This window comes from Phalangium opilio, unplaced genomic scaffold (genome assembly GCF_054372755.1).
Source record: "Phalangium opilio isolate 3A_F unplaced genomic scaffold, DU_Popi_V2 ptg000041l_1, whole genome shotgun sequence".
NCBI lineage: Eukaryota > Metazoa > Arthropoda > Arachnida > Opiliones > Phalangiidae > Phalangium > Phalangium opilio.
This window is the reverse complement of record NW_028324165.1, coordinates 7,192,674-7,220,347: the sequence shown is the minus strand read 5'-3', so window position 1 is coordinate 7,220,347 and position 27,674 is coordinate 7,192,674. Positions and strand designations below refer to the sequence as shown.

The window sequence follows — 27,674 nt, the reverse complement described above, 5'->3', positions numbered from 1 at the left end:
AATATATTAGGGTTTTTTTTCTGGCGTGGTTTTGGCGGGATATTGTGGTTAGTTTATCCTTAATTTGGCGGGAAGGGTTGTCAGACGCCTTAAATTTGGCGGGAAGGGTTGTCAGACGCCTTAAATTTGGCGGGAAGGGTTGTCAGACGCCTTAAATTTGGCGGGAAAGGTTGTCAGGCGCCTTAAATTTGGCGGGAAAGGTTGTGACAGGCGCCTTAATTTGGCGGGAAAGGTTGTGACAGGCGCCTTAATTTGGCGGGAAAGGTTGTGACAGGCGCCTTAATTTGGCGGGAAAGGTTGTGACAGGCGCCTTAAATTTGGCGGGAAACGTTGTCAGGCGCCTTAAATTTATAGTTAAAGCTGTTACTTGAACTATTTTTAAGTGAAAGCTCCGTATTTAACTTGGAAAAGGTTATCAAGTGTTATTTCTGGTCTATAAAGATTGATAAGTGCTATATTTGGCGGGAAAGGTCATAGTACTTTTCATTTAGGCGGGAAAGTTTATCAGGTGTTATTTATTTATTTAGTTATTTTTTTCTATAACGACTCGAGAGTCAGGTGTGGTTGTATTTGTTCTATTTTAGGCCTGCCTTGAGAGTTAGTTTTTTTTCTTTGGAAAGAACATAACACTCCATATTGTGGGGGGAAAAAATATATAACGCTACACCCCACATTGGTGGGGAAACAAAAGGGTCCTGGTATCAAAAATGACGGGAAATGATCTCCAAAAAAAAGTCTCCCCATCTTGAGTGAAAAATGATGTTGCCAAAGGAAAACCGCTCTACAAAATGGGCATCCCATTTCCCCATCTCTTCCACTTCATAGTAGGGACAAGAAGTGATATCTAGTTTACTAGGGAAAAGGCATAAATTCGCCCCCCCCCATTTCAAGCTTTATCTCCAGTCCAAACGTATAGTAGGTCCGGAGTTAATCCCCGCCGCCTCTAAATTACAACCAGCATATCACTGGTTCTTGAAAACTCACGTCATCGCGATCTACGCGAATGACGAAAATTACAGTCATATTTTCCGACTAAGGAGAGGCGAAATAGCCCGGCCTCCTTTTACGTCCCCCCTTATATTTTGAAAGGGGGACTGGGACTATGGCCCGCGAATACTTAGGCATCTTATACCTTCTCCCTAGTAAACTAGATATCGCTTCTTGGTAGGGAAAAGACTCTTCAGTCTGTCCACAAATGGAGAATCAATGTTAGGCCCAACCAAAACTTCTCTACTGTCATAATTTAGGTCGAAATTATGCTACCACGATCTCTTCGTAGCTGTCAAATTCTGGCGCATATTGAGAAGGGTTGCGTAAATGGTAAAACACTCTCTCTCCCCCGCTGTCAGGATAGATTGCCATTGAGGATATCACGTGGGTTAGGCGCCCAAAAGACCCGCCAAAAACCCCCCTTCAAAAGCCACGGGGGTTAGTGCCGATGTATATATAACAAAAGGCGGGAACTTGAAAGGATTCTGATTGGATATTACTCTTAATAGATTGCCATTTGGTGTTGCTAGTACGTGTAAATCGGCAGTTTATGGTTAATTTATATTAAGTGTGATGTCAAGTAAGATTGACTATTTCAAGCTCTTTCAAGGGTTAAAGATTTCTTGTAAACTTAGCGAAAATATATATTGGTAGTGTGTTATTTGAAAATATTTTAAATGGTTTCTTTCTATGTTTAGATAAACATGTTTGTTTACTTCTCATTTCTTTAAATAACATTTTAAATTTTTAAATTTACGATTATTGGAGTTTTCTATGGCTTTTGAATTAGTTTTAAAACTCTTTTCAAAAATTTTCAAAGAGGGAGTTAGGGTTAACGCCTTTTAAAGTCCTTAAGCCTAAACGTCAAAACCGAGCTTTGCTTTCTAAGCCTAAATAACGAACGTTCCACCTGCCCTTTAAAATGCGACTACGTGAGTTCACAGAGTTCGTTCGTAGATGTAAATTATTCAAATCCACATTCATCCGGCCTCATATAGACGAAATGACGTCATAAACTAACACAAGCTGACAAGATAAGCGATTAAAACGAAACCAGTATAATATTTTACGTCTACTGACATTATTATTCGGTATAGTTCAAAAACCTCTGGATCCTTTAATTACATGCACCCCAACCCAAATTCATCTCCAGTGTTAGGTAGCTAAAAAAATAAACCTGCTGTAGGCAGTTTTTAGCAAATAATTTTCCATCTTCGAGCAATCAGTAAAATCCAATGTAAAAAAAAGTGTTTATAGTTAAGCCTAATTGTAAATAAAAGGTGGCGCTGGGCCCCCTTCGTTTTTATTTCAGTTTCACCTTTAACTAACTACGTCGTAACTATTAAAATTCTTTTTAAATCCATTCCATCATATTTAAAGGTCAAACATTTTTATTATTTCCAGCCCTAAGATCTTTCTCCTAGATAAAACACCCTATTTCCAGCCCCATTCCCTTTTTGGACTAGTCCATTTTCTACTACTCTCTTAGAATTTTTACCCCCATTTTCTTACTCCTCGCTAAGAGGGCGGGGGGATTACGTAGATCTAGGCATTTCTGTAGAAAGGGGGGAATGAAGCGTTATAGGAGTTACAGGGGCAAGTTTCATCTCCGCCACCTCCCCCACTTCTCCTAGTTCTCCCACTTGCTCCAGTGATGTTGCTCGCGTAAAGTTAGTCAGTCGATTCGATGCCTTGTTTTGACGCGAAGTTATCCGCCGTAAAGATTCGAAATTAAGTGAGACAATGTAATTAACTATTACCAATCGATAATTAAGAGATTGAAGTCGCAATTGGGTGAGTTGTCTTTAATTTTAAAACTAGGGTTAGCCTAGGAACGTGGGAATCTTTGTTTGCAATGGGATGAGATTGACCAAGGGTTAAGTTGGTTGCGTCTGCGAATGTTACGAGATTTTGGCGCGATGAACTGATGATGCTTGCGCCTTATGAGTGACCATTGACCCCTCTATTCTTATATTAAGTTGTCTGCTATTATGGGTGATGATTTTAATTTAAGTTCGGCTTAATTTTGAGATATTATTGGTAACAAATCGAAACAATTTCATATCAAAATTTGAGCAAATTTTTTATTAAAAAACTACGATCGTAATCTGATGAGCTAAAACGTTTGTAGACCTTAATTAGGCTTAACTATAATCTGTCTGTAGTTTTAGTAAACCGACCTTTAACCTCACGGTTTAAATGCTAGCGTGGTTTTTTTTTAATGTTGTTGAGCACATTTTTATTGAAAGACTTCGTAATCTGATGAGTTAAAAATATTGTAGACGTTAATTAGGCTTAACTAATCTGTCTGTAATTTTATGAAACCAACCTTTTGACCTCACGGTTTGAAAGTTAGGCTTAGCGGTGTTTTTTTTTTAATATTGTTTGTGTCGTGTTTAATACAAACCTAGATACCCCACGTTTAATTTTGACGTGGGAATTAACATAAGTTCTGTTTATAATACATTTTTCTTAAGTGAGATTACACTTTGTAAGTGAGAAACACGTTTGACTTTGACCAAATTTGGCCCACTTCCTTTCAAAGTATCTTCACGTTTTTTAAAGAATAAGATGCTAGCTTAGACCGGTTGTTATTTTACCCTTAAGGTTTTTCTTTTTTTTTGTGATTAGATCCTAAATAGCAGCACTAGAGTCTTTTTCAAAGTAAACTAGCCGATGGTACCATTAATAAAAATCTAAATATCACTCACCCATATCCATGTCCTAAAGAAAAGAACACTGTTATTTACAGACAGTAGGATGACACTAAATTCCGGAGCTATGTGTAATGTAAATAGCCCATAGGGTCCTTTACCCTAATCATATTTGCCCCAAATTTTAATTTTTTAATAATACGAGTTATTGATTTTGACAAGATCAATGTACTATGTGATGAATTAAGTTTCACCGTTTTTTCCTTCTTGAACAGAAGTACATAAACTGAAATAAATTAAACTCATTAGGTGACAATAATTGTCAAATACATAAAATGATTTTCCAAAGAACGGGGCGATTTTTGAGTTCAGAATTTTCTATGACGTTTTGCTGTAATGGCCACAGTTTACATGTTATAATTTAATTGTTTTATGGATGACCCCTTAAATCTAATACATAAAAGGATTTACCAAAAAGGGTAATAGGCCCATAGAACAGCGCGATTTTGAGTTGAAAATGTTCTATGACGTTTTGCTGTAAGGGTCACTGTTTACGTGTTGTTATAATTTAGTTGTTTTATGGAAGACCCCCTAAATTTAAGTAAGAAATTGAAAGACAATTCTAATTTAATTAAGGGGTCATGCCTAAAACACTATAATCATAACAAGAAGTGATATCTAGTTTAATAGGAAGAAGGTATAAATTTCCAGCTTTATCTCCAGTCCAAACGTATAGTAGGTCCGGAGTTAATCCCTGCCTCTAAATTACAAGCAGCATCTCACTGGTTCTTGAAAACTCACGTCAGCGCGACCTACGCGAATGACGATGACGAAAATTACAGAGTATTTTCCGACTGAGGAGAGGCTGCGAAATAGCCCGGTGGCCTCCTTTTACGTCCCCCCTTGTATTTTGAAAGGGGGACTGGGACTATGGCGCGCGAATACTTAGGCATCTTAAACCTTCTCCCTAATAAACTAGATATCACTTCTTGATCTTAACTTGTGGGGTAAAATGGCATTTAGAACATTTGTAGACTCAAAATCGCCCCCCAAACCAAATTCTTAAAGAAATCTAATATGAATAACGATTTAAAAGACACCATGCTTACTTCGAGTTACGAACTTCTTTTCGAAGTCTTGAAAATTTAATTCCGTTGTCAAACAAATTAGGTGTTTTTTTTGTGACAAATTTTCGGGGTTAATTTCAATGGATCACTAACTAAAATGGGTGGCGATAAGAAAGACAAAAGAGCAGCTGTAACATTCTTGTATCTTATGACTTTTTAATTAACTCAGATCTCCCTTCTTGTAATTTTCAAACAAAAGAGCTACAACCGCTCGCCTCGCTTTTGTTTGACTAATTATGTGTGATGTAAACGAAGAACTCATTTTTTTGTTTTGTTTGGTAATTAAATATGACGTCATTAATGATTCTCTCTACACTGACTCTAAATGACTGTGTTAGCTTAGGTTTTGGTTCCCAACCGGTTTTTGGAAAAGTCCACAAATCTTGCCAAAAAATTAAAAAATAAAATTGAAAAATGCTAAAATAAATCCCAAGAACTTTTTAATTAATATTCGTGTATTATCCAAAAATCCAAGATGTTCTTTAAAAATTATAAATTTCAATATTAAAGGCTAATTAGCGATAAAACAAACATTCTAATGATTTAAAGCAGGAATGCATACAGCTACTAGGGATAATTAACGATAAAACATTGAACACTAAAGGATAATTATTAATTAACGATAAAACAAACATAATTATTTAAAGCAGGAATACATACAGCTACTAGGGATAATTAACTATAAAAAACTCTTTAATGATTTAAAGTAGGAATACATACAGCTACTAGGAACTATTGTGCCCCCATATAGAGCTATTTCAGAGGGGGTAATGGCTACGTCACCAATGCTATTTGCCCATAGAGAAAACCCTCATAAAATTTCCGCCTTACACTCAATGGCAGGCCCAATTTTCGTAGCAGACGAAATTTTTCCCCCACTGAAATAGCTCTATATCTCGTGTTAATTTCTATGCTGGTTTTGAGGGTATACCGGGCTTGAGAACTTAGTATACATCATGCCTATTAATAATTCTGATGATGGCGTCTTTCTAACTGTAATTTCATTGGCTGTTTGCAACACGAGTTCCTAGGCGCGCAAGGTGCAACGCGCATCGAGACAGATTATTTCAGAGGTTAAATTCGTCATACATACAGCTCATCCCACAAAGCCCGAGTAGATAAAATGAGAAAACGGCTACACAATCATTCCTGTTAGCTTTATGTATTCCAGGCCAGATATTTGCGAATGCAATTCAACCCCTATCAGTCTACAACAGACTGAACTAAGCTTGTAGTTCTGTTCGATTCAGTTCCAATTACCTGAGATGCTCTAATAACAAATTACTGGCAACCCTGAAGCGCATGCACAGTTAAAGTTAAGAAACGGCGGGGAGGAAATTTCCCTACCCCCTTTATTGCACATTATTTATACACAATCGAATTTCGTTGTTGCCAAATACCAAATACCAAAATGGTTTCTTTATCCTTTGAAACTCTAAAGCAGTATTATTATACTCTTTTGGGAAATTTAACCCGTTCAAATAAATAACTACCTTCAATATATTCTACCAAGAAGTGATATCTAGTTTATTAGGGAGACGGTATAAATTCGCCACATTTCCAGCTTTATCTCCAGTCCAAACGTATAGTAGGTCCGGAGTTAATCCCCGCCGCTTCTAAATTACAACCAGCATCTCATTGGTTCTTGAAAACTCACGTCAGCGCGACCAACGCGAATGACGAAAATTACAGTCATATTTTCCGACTGAGGAGAGGCTGCGAAATAGCCCGGGGCCTCCTTTTACGCCCCCCCTTGAATTTTGAAAGGGGGGACTGGCACTATGGCGCGCGAATACTTAGGCATCTTATACCTTCTCCCTAGTAAACTAGATATCGCTTCTTGATTCTACTAAGAAACTGAAATCACCATCATCTTTGAGATAGAGAAAAAAAAACTAACTACCCACTTTCATCAAAATCTATTTCGTTTGAAAAATAAGAAAAAGAAACTGGACTAACCTGAACTCTTTGAGGGAAGTTTTAAAGCCCCAAATTTTCTTTCTCAAAAATCACCTGTTTTAACGTGATCGGTCGGTGGGTTGTTCGTGGTTTTTGTGGTTTTGGTTTTTATACTTCACCATTGTGTCTACCATAAATTACCTGTATCGCAACACTAATTCAAAAGTATGTAATAATATTATTATGCCAAGTTGCCAACCAATATGGGGTAAATCAGGTTTAACCAGTATTTGTTATTGTGTAAAGATTTGGTTATTTATTTGTAAATTAATTTATATAAGAAGGGTTAGAGTGATGTTGCGGTAGTGGTGGGGGTGTTTTCCAAGTTTTTGTTGGACCGTCGTAAGATTTAATTAATTTTGACTTTAATTTTAATTGATGTTTGCCCGTAACATGTCAGGGATTTTGAAAATTGCGCGTAAAATCGGGTTCATACAAACAAGGAAAACAGGGAACAAGCCCTGGAAATATCAGGGAAATTGGTGAAGAGGAAAAAATCAAGGAAATATCAGTAGAAATAAAAATTACTTCGAAAAATCAGGGAAAATCAAAGTATCTTTCAAAAAAAACAGGGAAATTAAATAAAGTGAAACAAATACACTTCAGTGGGACCCATAATATATTTCGGTGCATGAGAAAATCGATGTTAGTTGTCTCAGTGTAGAGAAAAACTTCGGTGGATGGAATTATGTTTGTTGGTCCCACTAAAACATCATTCGTATATTATCTTCTAACAAGGAGTGATAAATATGTGCTGATGTAGGTATGGGTGTGTCTGGTTACCCTTTTGAAATTATAACACTCCTCTAATGCAAAAAATACACCTCTGGAAATTTATCAGAAGTACTCTGGAAAACCCTGATATATCTGGGAAATTGGCTTTGGAAATTTCGTATGAACGCTGACAATGTTGGGGAGTTTCAAATCGGTAATTTCTAAACGTTCAACATTCTGAATTTTTTACCAATAAATATGACAATAAATTGGTCAGGGAAAGTAACATTAGAGGGTCAGGTATGGTCAGAGAAAGTTACATCGAGGAATTTTGAAATGAAAAATCTGACTTGGTTGGAACCTTTTCTTGAATATTGCCGATTACCTAATCCAAATCTATCTAAGCGGAATAACTTTTCGTGCTTAAAATGTAGAGATAGACATTTGCAAAATTTGATGTTTCCATCTAGCCTAAGGGGAAGGCGGTTTGATTTTTGGAGATAAAATTGAGTAATTCACTTCCGAAAGTTTGGAAAAATCGATCGTTAAATACATCAGATGGGGAAATAGAGCGGACGTGAAGATGCAACCTCAGGGGGAGGAGGGTCGCTTCCGATACATAGCCGAACTTCCGATATTTTCAAGTTTTCTACGAAGTATCAACTAGAAATAGTATTAGGCGCCGCGTACGAACGAGATATGAATCTATATTTTATCCAAAAACCAAAAGTAAAATAATAAAAACAAATAAGTATGACGATTTAAGTGAAATTTCTAAGGAAGATTTGTTCCGTTTGGGGGAGGAGCTGAGATTCGTGAGATAATTTACACGGCCATATTGGTAGGTTCAATGCAGAACGAAAGCTGAAACCCAGGAAGTGATATCTAGTTTATTAGGGAGAAGGTATAAATTCGCCACATTTCCAGCTTTATCTCCAGCCCAAACGTAAGTCCGGAGTTAATCCCCGCCTCTAAATTACAACCAGCATCTCATTGGTTCTTGAAAACTCACGTCAGCGCGCGACGCGAATTACGAAAATTACAGTCATATTTTTCGACTGAGAAGAGGCAGGCGAAATAGCCCGGCCTCCTTTTACGTCCCCCCTTGTATTTTGAAAAGGGGGACTGCAGGACCATGGCGCGCGAATACTAAGGCATCTTATACCTTCTCCCTAGTAAACTAGATATCACTTCTTGGTTTTTTTGGTATTCGGAAAATTACCAAAACATCTCTACTTCTGCGAGACCTTTGGACAAATAACAAATTGGGTTGAACGAATTTTAAGTTTCACTCAGCAGCAATTGTCATACTTAATTCGTTATGTTACTTATATTCGAACGTCGATTTATCACGATACTGAAGTTTGTAGGCATTTTTCGCATTTTTTATCATCATAAATAGACAGTATAAGAATGTTCCGTAGAAAGTAGCTACACGTAAGCGTAGACGGTCACGTGATTCATAACATTTCTCCCAAGAAGACCCCTTACGTGGACGTATAGCTATAAAGTTTACAGTACATTGATGAACAAATATTCTATTGAAGTTAGCTAGCTCTAGACGTACGCGTAAAGGGGCTTCTGCTTAATCTCTCTAATTTCTGAAACGTCAAGTTATCGTGTTTATACGCGCAGAAATCGCTGCTGTGTTTAATACCGCGCGCCATCTTTTCTAGTTGAAACTTTGTGAATATAGGCCTAACTGTAAGTGAACAATCAAATCGAGCGTAAAAGCAAAAGGGAAAGTTTTGAGTCACGTGATGTCATTTTCTGACCAATCTCCCTCTTAGTTTCCTCCTTTTTGAGCCGTGCGCGCGTGCTTCTTTGTCTGTGTCTCGCGTGCATGACGGAATCCAGAGGGGTCGGACAACTATTATAAATTCTATAGTAGAATATTTTTTCATTTGATCCAATTGCATTTAAAAGTAGAGGAAATATGCCACAACTGTATCGTAAATTCCATTATTATTACTAATAGGAATACATACAACCATAAGTTTATAAGATATGTTATGTGATAAGTATGACACTACCAATGATTCGTAATGCTAGAGACTTACAGCTCGAGCTAGTTCGAGAACGACAAGCGAGAATTGATTACACTCAGTTTTGTAGTCTATCTTCCTATTTAGTCTGCATTACTAAGCCTTTTGACAACGCCCCAGTCACCAGGCGTATGTCGCTTTACCTCGAATCTATGACCTACTTCACTTCATGACAATCTCTCAGTAACCAGTGACAAACTTATGGCCAACATATCTTATGAACTAGTAGTAACATCAAAAAGCGATATCTAGTTTACTGAGGAGAAGGTATAAATTCGCTACATTTATAATCTAGCTTTATCTCCAGTCCAAACGTATAGTAGGTCCGGAGTTAATCCCCGCCGCCTCTAAATTACAACCAGCATCTCATTGGTTCTTAAAAACTCACGTCAGCGCGACGCGAACAACGAAAATTACAGTCATTTTCCGACTGAGGAGAGGCAGCGAAATAGCCCGGCCTCCTTTTACGTTCCCCCTTGTATTTTGAAAGGGGGACAGGGACTATGACACGCGAATACTTGGGCATCTTATACCTACCTTCTCCCTAGTAAACTAGATATCGCTTCTTGGTAACATGTAATAACACGGAAACTGTCCGACTCCTCCAGAGAGAGACACTCACACACTCTTTTCCCGCTTCTTTTCTCCCTGATGTTTCCGCGCCAAATATTTTCGGGTGCATCATCATTTTTATATCATTTTATCCCCTCCCTCCCTACCTCCCTCTGTCCCCCCTTTCTTTAGTCTTTCCGTGATATTATCTTTAGAAACGTGCTCTTTTACAATGGAGTAGAATAGCGTCCTGTGTGTGTACCGTTATTCCTGAATGCCCTAAGCTGCTTGACTGGCTTCCCCCCAACGCTAACGCCGGCCAAATACCCTATTCCCCTCCTCCCTTTTCGTTTCCCTCCCCTCGGGGTCATTATCTTTATCCAATTTTCATCTATAGAAGGTGAAAAATGACAGTGATTTCATTGTTAGTATTAGCGATTGTCTTTCGCCTATAAAATTGCCTAAATCAATCTTGGGATTTAAAATTAGTAACGTTAGGTTTTATGGATAAGTATCTTTGTAGGAATATATTTTTATCTATTTTAAGCATAAGTTACATACAGGGTGTTCTAAAAAAAAAAAAAGGTGGCGATTAGTAGTATCAGAAGTATATAATAGCGTGACAAATGTACCAGCACAAAGCGGGCGGAGTAACATGGTTCTTCCCAACATCATTTTACATTTATTATAGCAATTAAGGTTACTAAACCGAATCATGCATACGCGAATAGCAACGTTTCATTGCAACAGAAGTATATACTTTGCTTCGAGATAAGTATACCACCACAAAGCGGGGTAATTTGCTTCCCAACATTGTACATTTATTATAACAATAACGCGATACATAGTTACTCATCATTCATTACTCTATTAGCGCTTAACTATTTGCCAAGGCGCATGCATGCGCTCGTGGTCATTTTTGTCCCACGTCAAGACAATCAAGGTTTGTGGATTTATTGATTGCTGGGGATTTAGTAAATACCAAACCGTAATTTTGGAATTCACCCTAGCACGGTGCGATAATTACACATCTGAATTAAGTTTGATGAGCAGGATAGCAAACAAAAAGAGCTCCTTCGCCTGGGAAGAATCATGTTACATAACTAAAGTATTAATAGGATACAGAGTGTCATCCTTTGTTATAAGGGCGATTATAAGTTGGAAATGTTGTGACATTTTGAAAAAGCATTAAGTGAAATAAGTGCGATCTGGTAACTTGGGCTAAGAATTATAAATAATGTTTGAATTTGAATACTGCTAAGTTTATCAAAACTACCTTAACGAAGATCCGTTTCAGCATGTGACAAAGCTAACTGTAATGTAAAAATACAGTTGCTACGTTGTGATTAGTGAGCTTTGCCTCGCGAAGTTGCAACCCGTATCTTAAAACTATATTTATTCTGCTCAAGAATGAAAACAAATAAGAGTTTTGGCTCGAAAGATAAATTACTATCATAGCTTGTTAACTACAATTTGGTTGCCTTTATTAGCGACTCGCAAGAGGTAATTTTCCTTTCAGTGTGGGAGGGAGATAAGCCTTAGTCAAACCAAAGAGGGTATAAAGGGGAGGAGTAGAAGGCTTGGCTTTAGCCACCGTTCTCGTGAAAGTTTTCTTCTTTCTCTCTCTCGTAGCTCCTAGTGCGCACGCATCTCTCTCTGCCCCTCTTATCGGTTGAAATACAGTGAACCGGTTATTATATTAGGAGGAAAATAAAATAAACGAAAGAGAGAACTCTATTCCCGATTCCCTAAATAGTAAATACATTGTCGAAGCTGCTAGCTTCAAAACCAGGGATAGATTTAATTTTAGAAGTAGGAATGGAGAACGGCTAAATAGTATTTACTTCAGTCCGACTCATAGACCACCCAGTATAGAGCCCCTCCCTCCAACACGTAACGAAAAGTTTAAATTATCTTATTGGGTAGCTCACTTAAACTACGTTTTGATGACGTTGCTGACGGAAACGGCGAAAAATACGTAATTCCTTTTTACCTCTGTTGCTATGACACGCCGACTCTTCTTTCATATCCCCCCCCCGGTCCCGTGAGAGGGGGTCCGGGACGCGCGCGCCCACATTACTATATTCTCCATTCCTACTTCTAAAATTAAATCTATCCCTGCTTCAACTTCCTCTCTATATATACCCTCTTTGGGATAAGCTAAGTCATAGCATAGATTTGTTTGGGAATTTTCCTTCCTAATTCTTTTGTTTTATCTCTCTCTGTTGGAGATTATTCGAGGGATTAGTTGCCAACCAAATTAAATCAGTCTCAACTAGCTTAAAGTTTCTCACGTTATTTTCGTTTTCTTGTTTTCGTTCTCAGGGTTCGATCGAAGTTGATAGTGAGACTGCCTTTCAACTTGCGGCACTCGTTTTGCAAGCCACTCATGGAGATTATACTGAGTAAGTATAACATTATCTACGTCTTTGTTGTCGTTGGAGATTCAATTAAATTCAAATTAGGCCCAGCACCTGTAATTAAAGTTAAGAAAGAGAGAAAGTCGTTAGGTTAGTTAGCTATGATTATGTTTTGATTTGATTGCCTTAAATGGGAAATAGAGAAAACAGACGGGTTCGTATAAACCTGGATAACCCTGGAAATGTTGTGTCAGGGAAGTTAATTGTTGACTAAAAATTTAGGGAAAACTCGGGGAAGTAAATTGTTGGCTAAAAATTTATGGAAAACTCGGGGAAGTAAATTGTAGGCTAAAAATTTATGGAAACCTCAGGGAAGTAAATTGTTGGCCAAATATTTAAGGGAGAATTCTAGGGAGAGTAAATTGTTGACTAAAAATTTAGGGAAAACTCGGGAAAGTAAATTGAGGGAAATTTGTGAGGATTAAGTGAGTTCACTCTGAAAGTGTTGTTTCAACCAGAAGTTCATAGCTAAAAACCAAAAAAGTATACTTCATTTAATCTTGCTCGCGTCGTGTAATAAGAGAAACCCCCTTCTAACTCTCAAAATAGTGTCGACCCCCTCTGCGTATGATTACCTTCACGACCGTAGCAAAAGGAACAAGCGTGATTAGGCTCCTATAGTAGCAGATACTAGCACTAGTACCATGAATTAACGTTTGGATCGCCACCATAAACCTTCTCTATAAAACTTCGACCCCCAAAGACCTCATCTCTGATTGTTTGCTTCGTGAAGAGGTTGAGAGCGACCAGCTAAAGGCTGGTAACTGTAAACGAAGAATACTTTGTTTTATTTATGAAGTTTTGCTTCAGCTATAAAACCAAACTTGCAGCAAGAAGATATATCTAGTTTACTAGGGAGAAGGTATAAGATGCCTAAGTATTCGCGCGCCATAGTCCCAGTCCCCCTTTCAAAATACAAGGGGGGACGTAAAAGGAGGCCAGACTATTTCGCCTCTCCTCAGTCGGAAAAGGAAAATACAAAGTAATTTTCGTCATTCGCGTCGGTCGCGCTGACGTGAGTTTTCAAGAACCAATGAGATGCTGGTTGTAATTTAGAGGCGGCGGGGATTAACTCCGGACCTACTATCGTTTGGACTGGAGATAAAGCTATAAATTTGACAAATTTAGACCTTCTCCCTAGTAAGCTAGATATCGCTTCTTGCTTGCAGTTCTTAGTGCAAATTGCATGGGAAATCGGGGTTTCAAAAGCTTTACGAACCCTTTACACGTTTTTAGTTAAATTACTTAACCTCTCTATAGAGTCACTCAAACTCTAAAGTTAAGAAACTTGAACTCCGTGTTACTCTATAATGATAAGCGTTAGTTTGCCTACAAAAACAACACTTGTAGTTAATTAAGAGGTTTCTTCTATACCCGAAATCTTTGCCCCTTATAGCTTAGCCTAGCTAGGATGGAGAGAGGCCCTGTCATATGTTTATCACTCAGTTTAATCATAAACCTTCCCCCCAATTTTGCCTCGCAGTGACTCCACAGCGAAAAATTTGTTGAAGAAATTGCCAGTTTTGCCTACCAGCGTCTTTAAAGAGCATCCGTCCCTAACTATATGGTGAGTACACTACTTCAATAAGTTTCCCTGAATTAACTGAGTAAATTTAAGGTTAATTATAATGATTTCCTGTTTTATGGTTAATTTGCTAATTATGCTTTTAATTTTTATATTTTTTAGTGAAGATAGAGTAGCTGGTTACTATAAGAAGCAACTCGGACAGTCCAGAGGCTCGGCTATCGTAAAGTAAGTTCTAATCTCTCATTTTTTTAAATTGGGTTTATTATTAGGTTATTTATGGACTAAAAGCAATTAGTCGGTATTTTAATGAATGGCCTGCTTAGATTACTGGTAATTCAATGACGTCCGTAATTTACTGAAAAATTTTACTGTCGGTAACTTGATCATAAATGACTTTCGTGGTGAACTGTCGGTAATTTGATCATAAATGACTTTCGTGTTGAATTGTCGGTAATTTGATCATAAATGACTTTCTTGGTGAATTCTCGGTAACTTGGTAAATGACTTTCGTGGCGTATTGTCGGTAATTTGATCATAAATGACTTTCTTGGTGAATTGTCGGTAACTTGGTAAATGACTTTCGTGGCGTATTGTCGGTAATTTGATCATGAATGACTTTCGTGGCGTATTGTCGGTAATTTGATCATGAATGACTTTCGTGGCGTATTGTCGGTAATTTGATCATGAATGACTTTCGTGGCGAATTGTCGGTAATTTGATCATGAATGACTTTCGTGGCGAATTGTCGGTAATTTGATCATGAATGACTTTCGTGGCGAATTGTCGGTAATTTGATCATGAATGACTTTCGTGGCGAATTGTCGGTAACTTGATCATAAATTACTTTCGTGGCGAATTGTCGGTAACTTGATCATAAATTACTTTCGTGGCGAATTGTCGGTAACTTGATCATAAATTACTTTCGTGGCGAATTGTCGGTAACTTGATCATAAATTACTTTCGTGGTGAATTGTCGGTAACTTGATCATAAATGACTTTCGTGGTGAATTATTGGTAATTTACTAAACATAAGTTAGCACATATAAGAGTATCATAGTGGCAGCTTAGGGTAATTAAATGCGAACCCAAAATTTTGGTAATTTATAGGCCTAATATTTAAAACAATTTTAATTCACGCGATAAAATTACTTTTTGGGCTAAAATTTCTTGAAATATTGCCAATTTTTCACGAATCACTTCAAATTTGTTTTTCGAGCTTTACTATATTTCAATTACAAATCTGCCCACACAATATTTTATCTGTACTCCTAATTACGATAAATGAAAGAAAGCCTATACATTTTCATTTAAAGGAATAATGAAGTAGAAAAACAAGTTCATTTTAACACCCTTGATCAATTATAAATACATTTTTTCCTACTTCATTATATCTTCAAGAGGTTCATTTTGGTTATCTATAGCAGAGTAGTTTATGTGAAGTCTTTCTTTTCTTTTCTCTTAAAGCTATATGAGTTTGGTTGAAACTCTGCCTACTTACGGGATACATTATTATCAAGTGAAAGATAAAGGTAGTATTCCATGGTGGCTTGGATTAAGTCATCGAGGTCTCAGTCAATACGATTTCTCCGATCGTAAAACTCCGCGAAAAGTCTTTTTATGGAAACAACTTGAGAATCTTTACTTCAGGGATCGCAAGTTTTCTATTGAAGTTCACGATGCTAAACGGTAAGATCATGGTTTTTGTGTTTCTCACTAATAATTCTGTCCTGTCTTTAAATCTCTTTAAATTCACTTTGATTACGTAATATCAGTTCTTGTTCGTCGTCACTTCAAAGACACTTTGAACTAATTGTATTTCTAACTGTTTGAAATGATTTTAAATCGTTTTCTGTTCATCTAATTTCATTGTTGGGAACTTTTTATTCTGTCTCATTGCAAATCTTTTAAATTCAGTTCGTGTTTTCAAAAATGTTGCATTACCATGTCATAAGTTTATAAGATATGTTGCTGCATAAGTTTGTCACTGGTAACTTAGAAACTGGAGCTTGTAACTTTGAAGTTATTGAAGTAGGTCATAGATTCGAGGTAAAGCGATGTACGCCTGGTTTTGGCGCTGCTGTCAAAGGCTTAGTAATGCAGACTAAATAGGAGCTTAACCACCGAGTGTAGTACTTCAATTCTCGCTCCATAAGTTCATAAGATATGTTACTGCATAAGTTTGTCACTGGTAACTTAGAAACTGGAGCTTGTAATTTTGAAGTGATTGAAGTAGGTCATAGATTCGAGGTAAAGCGACATACACCTGATGAGGCGCTGCTGTCAAAGGCTTAGTAATGCAGACTAAATAGGAGCTAGATGGAAGTCCTGCTAAATTAACCAACCGAGTGTAGTACTTCAATTCTCGCTTGTCGTTCTGCTAGAACTAGTTATCTCGAGCTGTAAGTCTCTAGCATTACGAACTCATATAGGTAGTGTCAAACTTATCATGTAACCCATCTTATAAACTTATGATTTAGTAACGTTTTGAGTAAATTTTATTGTTGGTAAGCAAGTAAAATTTATTTGAATCCTTCACGCTCATATTGGATATTGTTGCTTAAATTTCACATTTAACCTTTCACACATTCAAATTCACACGCAGTCTTTCGAACTGTTTCTAAATGCAATTCATATTCACACCACAAATCTTTTAAACCCCGATATTTATGTATAAATGACCAAGCACCGAATCATCCTTATTTTTATGTTGTGAATTTTTTTACGTCTCCTGACTTTGTTGTTTTTAAGTTTCACGTTCTGTTTATATGCACAAATTCGTTTTTCACTCGTTTTAAAATGCGTAACTAGTACAGACTACAGAGTTTAAGAAATTGACCAAAAAAAACCTAATCATTTAGCATAACATGTTAATATTACCTAATTTTTAATTATGGATCGAGAATAAGGTCGCCAAGGGTGAGGGAAACCATGAAAATGTCAGGGAATTTAGAAATAGGCCTTAAAGGTCATGGAAAAGTCAGGGAGTTTAAAAATGGGCCTTGAAAGGTCGTGAAAAGTCGGGGATTTTAAAAATGGGCGTTACAGGTCATGGAAAAGTCAGGGAGTTTAAAAATAAGCCTTAAAAGGTCGTGAAAAGTCGGAGATTTTAAAAATAGGACTTGAAGGTCATAGAAAAGTCAGGGAGATTAAAAATATGACTTGAAGGTCATAGAAAAGTCAGGGAGATTAAAAATATGACTTGAAGGTCATAGAAAAGTCAGGGAGATTAAAAATATGACTTGAAGGTCATAGAAAAGTCAGGGAGATTAAAAATATGACTTGAAGGTCATAGAAAAGTCAGGGAAATTGAAAATGGGCCTTTAAAGGTCATGGAAAAGTCAGGGAGATTAAAAATATGACTTGAAGGTCATAGAAAAGTCAGGGAAATTGAAAATGGGCCTTTAAAGGTCATGGAAAAGTCAGGGAAATTGAAAATGGGCCTTTAAAGGTCATGGAAAAGTCAGGGAAATTGAAAATGGGCCTTTAAAGGTCATGCAAAAGTCAGGGAAATTGAAGATAGGCCTCTAAAGGTCGTGAAAAGTCAAGGAATTTAAGAATAGGCCTCTAAAGGTCATTGTAACGTTGAATGGGACGTTTTTTTTCGGTCAATTTCAAAGACTTGTTAGCAACTTCAATTAGCTATCTTGTAAATATTGAAACTGCGAAACTTTTCAAGCAACAGAGCTAGGAGACGAATTTTCTTAAACAATGACAATTAAGACTCTGGATTAATTATGCTCATCAAACTCGTGGGTTGGTTGGTTGTTATTCTAGGGTGGTTCATACCCTAAGCAGTTTCAATCTTTACGAGGATGCCATTGAAGAGCCTCCCTCTGACTTAGACGAGCTTTCCGATGCTATTTGTGATCCCACTACTCAGTAAGAGTAGTTTATTAATTGTTAATTTTATTTTATTTTGGTGGAAGGAATAGTTTTTTGATCTGGTTAATTATTTTTGATTCTAGGGTTTCTGTAAGTCGTAGAACTTTTGGTCCAGGGAACGTTACTGTCCTGGTATGGCTAGCTCAATCTCCAAGTCTGACAAAATGTATTTGGTCCATGGCTATCGCTCAACATCAGTTTTATTTGGACAGAAAGCACAATAAAGTAAGTTTGCAAAATATATTTGGGTTTTATGAAAAAGGTTAAGTGAAAGTGGGGATATATTTGTTGGCATGTTAACGAAATTATCGGGATATATTAATTGGCATGTTAACGAAATTATCGGGATATATTAATTGGCATGTTAACGAAATTATCGGGATATATTAATTGGCATGTTAACGAAATTATCGGGATATATTAATTGGCATGTTAACGAAATTATCGGGATATATTAATTGGCATGTTAACGAAATTATCGGGATATATTAATTGGCATGTTAATGAAATTATCGGGATATATTTGTTGGCATGTTAACGAAATTATCGGGATATATTTGTTGGCATGTTAACGAAATTATCGGGATATATTTGTTGGCATGTTAACGAAATTATCGGGATATATTTGTTGGCATGTTAACGAAATTATCGGGATATATTTGTTGGCATGTTAACGAAATTATCGGGATATATTTGTTGGCATGTTAACGAAATTATCGGGATATATTTGTTGGCATGTTAACGAAATTATCGGGATATATTTGTTGGCATGTTAACGAAATTATCGGGATATATTTGTTGGCATGTTAACGAAATTATCGGCATGGATTATTGGCATGTTAACGAAATTATCGGCATGGATTATTGGCATGTTAACGAAATTATCGGCATGGATTATTGGCATGTTAACGAAATTATCGGCATGGATTATTGGCATGTTAACGAAATTATCGGCATGGATTATTGGCATGTTAACGAAATTTTCGGCATGGATAATTACTACAAAAATTAATATTTTTAATATGATTTTGTTAATAAGAATACAATTTTGTTTCTTCAGTCTCAGGTTCAAGTTCCTCGCAATTTAGGTCAAATTGCGGCCGAATTATCAGCCAGTACCCATTCCTTGTCGTCTTCCGCCAGTTCAACCCCACGTTTAAGTCGTAGTGCCTCGGCGCACAGTTTACCCGCTCTCAAAATTGAAGGAGACGGTGTCAGCGAAGAAGGGCGACAAGCCAGAGCAGCCATGTTGGCCGCCTTAAAAGCCAAACGCGACGCGTTGGAAGAAGCCCTCATAAAGAAAACCGCCGACTTGAAAGCCATCTGCCTTCGAGAAGGCGAATTAACCGGAGAACTCCCACCGGAAACTCCGTTATCGGTTGGGGAACCGCCCCCTCAAGTCAGACGACGCGTTGGAACGTCTTTTATGTTAAATGACAAACTTATTCTTTGCGGACAAACTAAAGAAGAGGAAATCATGACGAAACTCGAATTAAACATCGATATTCAAAGTAAAATCGCTTCCGCCGCTTGGAAACTCGCTAACGATGTTTCGGCCAAGAAATCGGTTCGACGGCAACGCAAAATCACCTATCAACAAGCCCAAGTTAAACTCAAGGAGTTGGAAAAGGAGTTAATTGCCAAAAAGAAGCAAGTGGATATGAAGAAACGTCTTGCAGCTCGGCAAATGTCCGATGATGAACGCAGTGAGGATAATATAAGTCATTCGACGGACGGAAGTGGTGGTGGTGGTGGTGTTAATGAGAAGTGTTACACGGACTCTATGATTACACTTCAAGCTGGTCTCGAAGATGCCAACAATCATATCAACCGTGTCCTAACTGTTTCTGTTGGACAGGTAATTATGTCTTTTATTTTTTTTTTCCTACAATTTCTTCTTTGGGGGTTTTTTTTTATTCTGGTAGAAGTAGGTTAAGGTGAAGTTATTATGGGTATCAGATACCTTAAATTAAAATTATAGCGTAGTATTAAATTTTGTGCATGTGATATGTATATATGCTTTGAGGAATATCTATTGTCGTTCAAAAAGCCTTTTGCACGGTTATGACATCGCGATGTTGCTATAGTTGCGACGACACGTACAAGGGTCAAATGTCCATCACGAGCTCTTGATTTTTAGCATATAATTTAAATTAATTTAGGACCCTTATGTAAATAAGTTTTAATGACATAAGGATATCGATGTCCTGAAATAAAGCTTTATTTATTTATGTCAAGGTGACACCGTTATGACGTGAAACATGAGGGCTTACCCTATTTTATTTTCAGTTATCAAATTATTTATTTTCAAATCGCAAAACAACTTTATAAGGCTCAATTTTCACATTTTAATGTATTTACAACCTTAAAGTAGTCACGGCACTACTGGAAAAACTTTAGTTAAAGATATAGGTACAATTTTAGAGAGCCCGCGGACCCCACCTTGGATAGCAACTTTTTAACGCTATATTGGTCAGAGCAGTTGATAAGGCTGATAAACGTTATATTTGCACATTCGACCTTATTCACTTAATATGTTAGTCCGCGAAGTTTTATCATTGGTATTAATATTGACATAAGTTTATAAGATATGTTCCATAAGTATGACGCTTCGTAATGCTAGAGACATACTGAGAGATAGTTCTAGATCGACAAGCGAGAGTTGACTACACAGTTAATTTTGCAGTCCATCTTAATTCCTATTTAGTCTGCATTACTAAGCCTTTGACAGCGCCCCAGTCACCAGGCGTATGTCGCTTTACCTCGAATCTATGACCTACCTCACTCACTTCATAACAAGCTCCAGTTTCTAAGTTACCAGTGACAAACTTATGGATGAACATATCTTATCAACTTATGCTATTAGTATTGATTATTTCAACTCTGTCCCAACTATTCATTTTATGAATTTTATTTTATTTAACTTCTAATTTACCTTTGGTGGTTAAATAACTTGTGTGTCTTTGTAAAGGTAGAAATGGTAATAAAGATTATTCGCCAGCTTATTAAGTATTGTTCCGCTTCGTTAGACGGGAAAGCTTGGGAAAGAAATATTTTTGCAAGGTCATTTAGTTGAATTCCATGATTTTTACTATACGAAATGATTAAGTAAACTTGAGGGAAAACAGCAGCTAGGGTGGGAGGTGGCGTGTAAGGCTTGATTGCAAATCATTTCCTTTGTTTCTAGATTGTAGAGAAATTTCGGGGTTTTTAGCGTTTTAGACTTTAGTCTGGGTTCAAGTTTCGTACAGGAAGGATGTTCTGTAGATTTTTCTGTCAGGTATGCTGGGTTTTACTTTCTAAAATGAATTTTCACGAGAGGGTTGTTTTTAGTTTCAAGTGAAGTTCATGGGAAAGTCTTTGAGTCGCGTTTATCTCTGTGGAAGTTCATGGGAAAGTCTTTGAGTCGCGTTTATATTTGTGAAAGTTCATGGGAAAGTTTTTGAGTGGCGTTTACGTTTGTGAAGGTTCATGGGAAAGTCTGAGTCGCGTTTATGTTTGTGGAAGTTCATGGGAAAGTCTTCGAGTCGCGTTTATGTTTGTGAAGGTTCATGGGAAAGTCTTCGAGTCGCGTTTATGTTTGTGAAGGTTCATGGGAAAGTCTTCGAGTCGCGTTTATGTTTGTGAAGGTTCATGGGAAAGTCTGAGTCGCGTTTACCTTTGTGGAAGTTCATGGGAAAGTCTTTGAGTCGCGTTTACGTTTGTGGAAGTTCATGGGAAAGTCTTTGAGTCGCGTTTACGTTTGTGTAAGTTCATGGGAAAGTCTTTGAGTCGCGTTTACGTTTGTGGAAGTTCATGGGAAAGTCTTTGAGTCGCGTTTACGTTTGTGGAAGTTCATGGGAAAGTCTGTGAGTCGCGTTTATCTTTGTGGAAGTTCATGGGAAAGTCTTTGAGTCGCGTTTACGTTTGTGGAAGTTCATGGGAAAGTCTGTGAGTCGCGTTTATCTTTGCTGAAGTTCATGGGAAAGTCTTTGAGTCGCGTTTATCTTTGCTGAAGTTCATGGGAAAGTCTTTGAGTCGCGTTTATGTTTGTAAAAGTTCATGGGAAAGTCTTTGAGTCGCGTTTACGTTTGTGAAGGTTCATGGGAAAGTCTGAGTCGCGTTTACGTTTGTGAAGGTTCATGGGAAAGTCTGAGTCGCGTTTACGTTTGTGAAGGTTCATGGGAAAGTCTGAGTCGCGTTTACTTTTGTGAAAGTTCATGGGAAAGTCTTTTGAGTCGCGTTTATCTGTGTGAAAGTTCATGGGAAAGTCTTTTGAGTCGCGTTTACGATTGCGAAAATTCATGGGAAAGTCTTTTGAGTCGCGTTTACGATTGCGAAAATTCATGGGAAAGTCTTTTGAGTCGCGTTTACGATTGCGAAAATTCATGGGAAAGTCTTTTGAGTCGCGTTTACGATTGCGAAAATTCATGGGAAAGTCTTTTGAGTCGCGTTTACGATTGCGAAAATTCATGGGAAAGTCTTTTGAGTCGCGTTTACGATTGCGAAAATTCATGGGAAAGTCTATGAGTCGCGTTTATCTTTGTGAAATTCATGGGAAAGTCTATGAGTCGCGTTTATCTTTGTGAAATTCATGGGAAAGTCTATGAGTCGCGTTTATCTTTGTGAAATTCATGAAAATACTCGCCTAAAACCAACGTTATTTTTCTGTTTATCAGAATTCTTCAAACTGTCCATCACCAGTACCAAGTTCAAATTCATCCTCTGTTCATAACGAAAACCGCCTTCTAAGTCGAAACGGTTCCATCTCGGCACCGGCAAGTCCGACCAAACACCGGCACAACTCTCAAACTACCGTTAGTTCTTCGGACACTCCTCCAGCGTCACCAGTGTGTCGCGTAACTGATCGCAGCTTCGATGGACAGGGTTATAAACCAAACGGACTCTATCAAACGAGACAAAGTTATCGAAATCAACATTACCCAACGTTACCCCTGAATGGTGGTGGAGGGAGTTCAGCAACAAGTAGAACTTACTCAACAGGGTCCGAATATGACAATATTAGCATTGACAACGCGAATTGTGCCATGTTGAAGTCGCCCTACCAAAATCGGTAAGTGTTAAGCCTTTTTTATCTATTTATTTTTTGCAACCGATGTTCTTGTTGCATAAGATTTTATCCATTGCTAATTGCAATGCACTTATAGTTACTTAGTTGGCTTGCTATTTAATGTCGCTGCGGGTTTAAACTAATTAATTTAAGTTTGAAAGTAATTTATTTAATTGTGTATTAGATATAATTTTTTAAAAGCGCTGCGAACTTTTTTTTTTTGCGATGTTTTTGAAATGGAGAACTTTTTGCATGAATTGTATTTGACACAATATTAGTAGTGTAGTATTTATCAACACACTATTTCGCACTAATTTTCTACACACTTTATGCCTAAAGAGTAATTTCTTTTCTATATATCACAACGTCATAACCCTCTATCTCTTACCTTAGTGACATCCCCCCTTCCGGGGGCGAATAGTATAAAGCTATCTCAGTTGTGACGTGAGTGCCTAGGACTAGGTAAAACGTCACTGGCTTAGCTTTGGCAGTTGGCGGCCATGTTTGGTACCGCTTTGGTTCTATGAGCAAAAGCATGGGTGACGTCACACTAAGGCTTCTGAGATAGCTCTATGTTCTATTACAAAGTTGCCCCCAACGCGGGGGGATACGCAGTTCACTCCCCTCTCTACCGAAATTACTCTATTCCTTTGTTTACCCCCTTGTGGTAAACCATGGACCACCGCAAATATGGTGTTTTTAGTCTTGGATAAGGGTCTTCATTGAACCTGCACTTGTACTAAGGTTTGGGAGTTGATAACATAAGTGTTTTAAAATATCTAAATTATTTAATACAATATATAATTTCACTTATAAAATATAACTGTACGCGAAACGGTGTTTAAGCTAATGCTTTGGTATGTTGTTTGCAATAATGTAGACATAATCACTTGTAGTTGTAGCATCTAGTACGTAGTATTTTTGGCATGATTCGTTGGTGGGTTTAACAGGATGTATGCTTAATTGGTGCCACACTGCTTTGCTCGGTGTAAAAACATATTAATAATCACCGTTACCAATTAATTTGGCATGATGCATAATATTGTTGGACACCCCTTCTGGTTTTTGTACAACTACTGTACTTACTGTCTGTCCTTTGGATTTTGAACGCACCCAAAGTAGCAATTAATAAGCTACGCTTCAGCGCACCTCATTTGCATAAAATAAAGGCATTATTATTAAAAAATACGCGTCAAATTTTTGTTACGTCTCAGATTCGAGGCTTCGTTAAATACGGAAGGTTCGAACCTGTACAGCGTTTCGACGCAACGAACGAGTCAGGCTCTTGATTCTAAAGACGATATAATTCTTCCATCACCCACCCCAAAAACGGAACCAGAGAATTTTGGTCTCATGTCCAGGCACAATAGTTTGGATAGTATGCGAAGGCACTCGTATCAAAGACTTAACTCTCAACCGCAGTCCCCGGCACCACAAAGTCCAGTGTCTAAGAAACCCCAATCACCTCTCCCACCTCAACAGTACCATAATCAATCTCATACGCTTCCAACATCGATGTCCTATGATGAAAGACTGAGTATGTACCCCAAGACGCGCCAGCAACAACAACACGACGCTAATGAACAACACAATGCCGCTCGACTAAGGCACCAGTCAAGTTTTAATAGCTCTCAACAGTTTAAACACCCAGGTGCAGGTGGAGGTGGTACAATTGAAACGGTTAACCCCGTTTACCAACACCAGTTCAGTTCATTACATCGGCAAGTTCAAAGGGTACGCAGCGGAAACAGCAACGAATCGCGTAGTTTAGATAGATTAGACTGTGATGATTACCCCGTCTTCGAGGACAATTACTTACCTAATTCCTTAAGAAGTGGTGGAGGAAGTAATAACACGATCCCACGTGATGGTATTACCGTGACGTATTTACCACCGCCTGGTAAACCACGTTTGAAGCACAGCAAATCCGGGGATGTTAGCTCGCGTATGAACTCGTTGCCGAGACCAAGTACATTGAACGTTCAAAATAGTGAAGATGGTGTACAACGGAGTGATAATTTGCAAAGACACGGTAGTGTTTCGGGTCTAAGTAACGGTTCCTCGAAGCCCGTATCAGTTGTACATCCTCAGTTATGGTTAGAAACGTCTTTAGACGAGGTTGTCGGAGCAACCGCGAGTAATGTTCAGTCCCCAAAGTCACGGTCGAAGAATTGGACAGAGACTTCCTTAGATTCCCCGTTACCGGTGAGAAGGTCAAAGTCCAAGGAGCTGGGAAGTACAAATACGTTAAATACCCTTGCGTCTATGACGGCGAACTTGGATAACTTGATCGCGGGAAGGTCTGTGACCCCAACTACATCCACATCCACACATTCGATGTCCCATCCATCGTCAAACGACATTCAGTCTTCCTCAATTCCCGAAGAATCAAAGGAGACCACGCCTACTTCCGGTTGTCCCCCAACAACAACAGGAAGGACGTCCGTTGTACCGCCCGAGTTTAATTATCAAAATGGACCCATTTCTGGCGTTCCAACGGTGGATGTAGTTAGCGTTGGACAATTTCAACCGTATTGGGAAGAGACTAAACCATACGAACTCTCAGATTTTTATAAGTACAGCACAAAGCATCGTAATTCGTCCGCTTCTACGTCATCATCCTGTCAAAATAGTCCGGTGAAATGCAATAATAATAATAGTGTTAATAAGAAGGATGATTCGTCGCTACAAGATGTTTCAAATTCGCCATATAAGGAAGTCAATTGCGTAGGAGGTGCTACGGCCACGAGAACCCAAAGGGAACTTTATTACGGGAGTCCTCCTGGAATGGCTAACTCTAATTTCTTACCTGAATCTCCAATTAATAAACATTTACTTAGCCCTACTAGGGTTATAAGGAGAGCCAATAGTCCTGCGTAAGTAATTTAAATTTTAATTTGTTTTGGAGGAAGTTTTATGAAGTCAAATTGTGTGAGAATCGGTTTTCAGAGTTCAGACATTAGCTGCTATCATGGTTTTTGAAATGTAATAGATGATAAATTTTTAGTTAAATTTCCGAAATGAATTTAAGGTGACTTTAATCAGACATAGAGAAGATTCTTACGTCACATATATGATTGAAATTACGTCACATATATGATTGAAATTACGTCACATATATGATTGAAATTACGTCACATATATGATCGAAATTACGTCACATATATGATCGAAATTACGTCACATATATGATCGAAATTACGTCACATATATGATCGAAATTACGTCACATATATGATCGAAATTGCGTCACATATGTACGATCGAAATTGCGTCACATATGTACGATCGAAATTGCGTCACATATGTACGATCGAAATTGCGTCACATATGTACGATCGAAATTGCGTCACATATGTACGATCGAAATTGCGTCACATATGTACGATCGAAATTGCGTCACATATGTACGATCGAAATTGCGTCACATATGTACGATCGGAAATTGCGTTACACGTACGATCGAAATTACGTCACAAATGTTCTAAACTACCAAGAAATAAAAAATCTGAACCTCCACACATTGACTTCATAATAATTTCAAAAATTTTAATAAAATTAAAAGATTTAATTAAAAAACTTCATTTATTACAGACTGGCTCAATCCAAATCTCCGAACGTAATGAGTCCCGATGGAAGTTTTACCTTTGATCCGTCGAGAATGTCTGTAGTTGATGATTTTCACGAAGAAATGATTGCTTGGTACGAAGATCAGGAAAATGTTAAAAGAGCAACGTTAGTATAAAAAAATAAAATATAAAAACAGAATCAAAATTTTTAAAATAATACTAATTATATTCGATAGAGTAATATTAAATTAGCAGCGATGGGAGTAGAAATGAAATTTTTAACTTTTAAACAGAATTAATTTTTAAATTGTAACTTTTCGATAATAGTTTTTAAAGAAAGTGGTGTAAATAAGGGCGGCATTTCTTTTTGCGCGAAGGCAAAGGATCATGATTAGAGATTGGTAGAGTTTATTTATTATACAGTTTTAGACAGTTTTGAGAGAAGGAAATTAATTAATTAATGAATTTTTGTAAAATATTAATTAATTATAACATTTTAAGCTCACAAATATCATCATGGCAGAAAAAGAAATAATAAAAATTCATAATTATAGTCAATATTTTGGAGTGATTGATTTTCTTCTACCCACCACCTAATTTTATTAATTAACGGTAAAGAATTTAAATTTTTTACCATTATTGTAAAACGGATTTTTTTTTTACGTTTTAATTAAAAATAAAAATACCAAAAGTATTTTAAATTTGATTTGATAATTTTTTGTGTTGGTTTGTGTGTAAGTCAAAAATGGAGGTCTTATGACAGAAATGAAGTTATCAACTTGAATCAGAAGTATATAATACTTCTCTTCGAGAGATGTGTACCACCACAAAGGGCCGGGGTAATTGTAACATGATTCTTCCTACCCAACATCATTTTAACATTTATTATAGCAAGGTTACTAAACCGAATCACATACGCCATGTAAATAGTTCAATTCTCATCATTACTCTATTAGCGCTGCTTAACTATTTGCCAACCAAGGCACATGCATGCATGCGCTTGTGGTCATTTTTGTCCCCACGTCAAGACAATCAAGGTTTGTAGATAAATTGATTTTTGAGAATTTAGAACAGCTATAGAATTCACCCTAGCACGATGGTGCGATGTCCATCTGAATTAAGTTTGATGAACAGGAGAGCAAATTAACAAAAAGGGCTCCCTCTCCTGGGGGAAGAATCATTTT

General features: G+C 37.5%; 1 protein-coding gene across 7 annotated transcripts in view; it reads left to right on the top strand.

The window, feature by feature from the left end:
- LOC149679697 (uncharacterized) overlaps positions 1-27,196 on the top strand; it is a 99,226-nt gene extending 72,030 nt beyond the window's left edge. For 5 of the 7 annotated variants that reach the window (XM_089835485.1, XM_089835481.1, XM_089835480.1 and 2 more), the window contains exons 5-14: positions 12,367-12,446; positions 13,945-14,028; positions 14,149-14,214; positions 15,454-15,675; positions 17,764-17,868; positions 17,955-18,096; positions 18,932-19,729; positions 22,530-22,924; positions 24,136-25,797; positions 26,516-27,196. In XM_089835485.1, coding sequence (XP_089691611.1) covers positions 12,367-12,446; positions 13,945-14,028; positions 14,149-14,214; positions 15,454-15,675; positions 17,764-17,868; positions 17,955-18,096; positions 18,932-19,729; positions 22,530-22,924; positions 24,136-25,797; positions 26,516-26,666 — 3,705 coding nt within the window. In that variant the 3' untranslated portion in view covers positions 26,667-27,196. Of the gene's footprint in view, positions 1-2,623; positions 2,785-12,366; positions 12,447-13,944; positions 14,029-14,148; positions 14,215-15,453; positions 15,676-17,763; positions 17,869-17,954; positions 18,097-18,931; positions 19,730-22,529; positions 22,925-24,135; positions 25,798-26,515 lie in introns of those variants that run through there. The other 2 variants (XM_089835486.1, XM_089835484.1) reach the window with 2 other exon arrangements.
- The last annotated feature ends 478 nt before the right edge of the window (positions 27,197-27,674 follow it).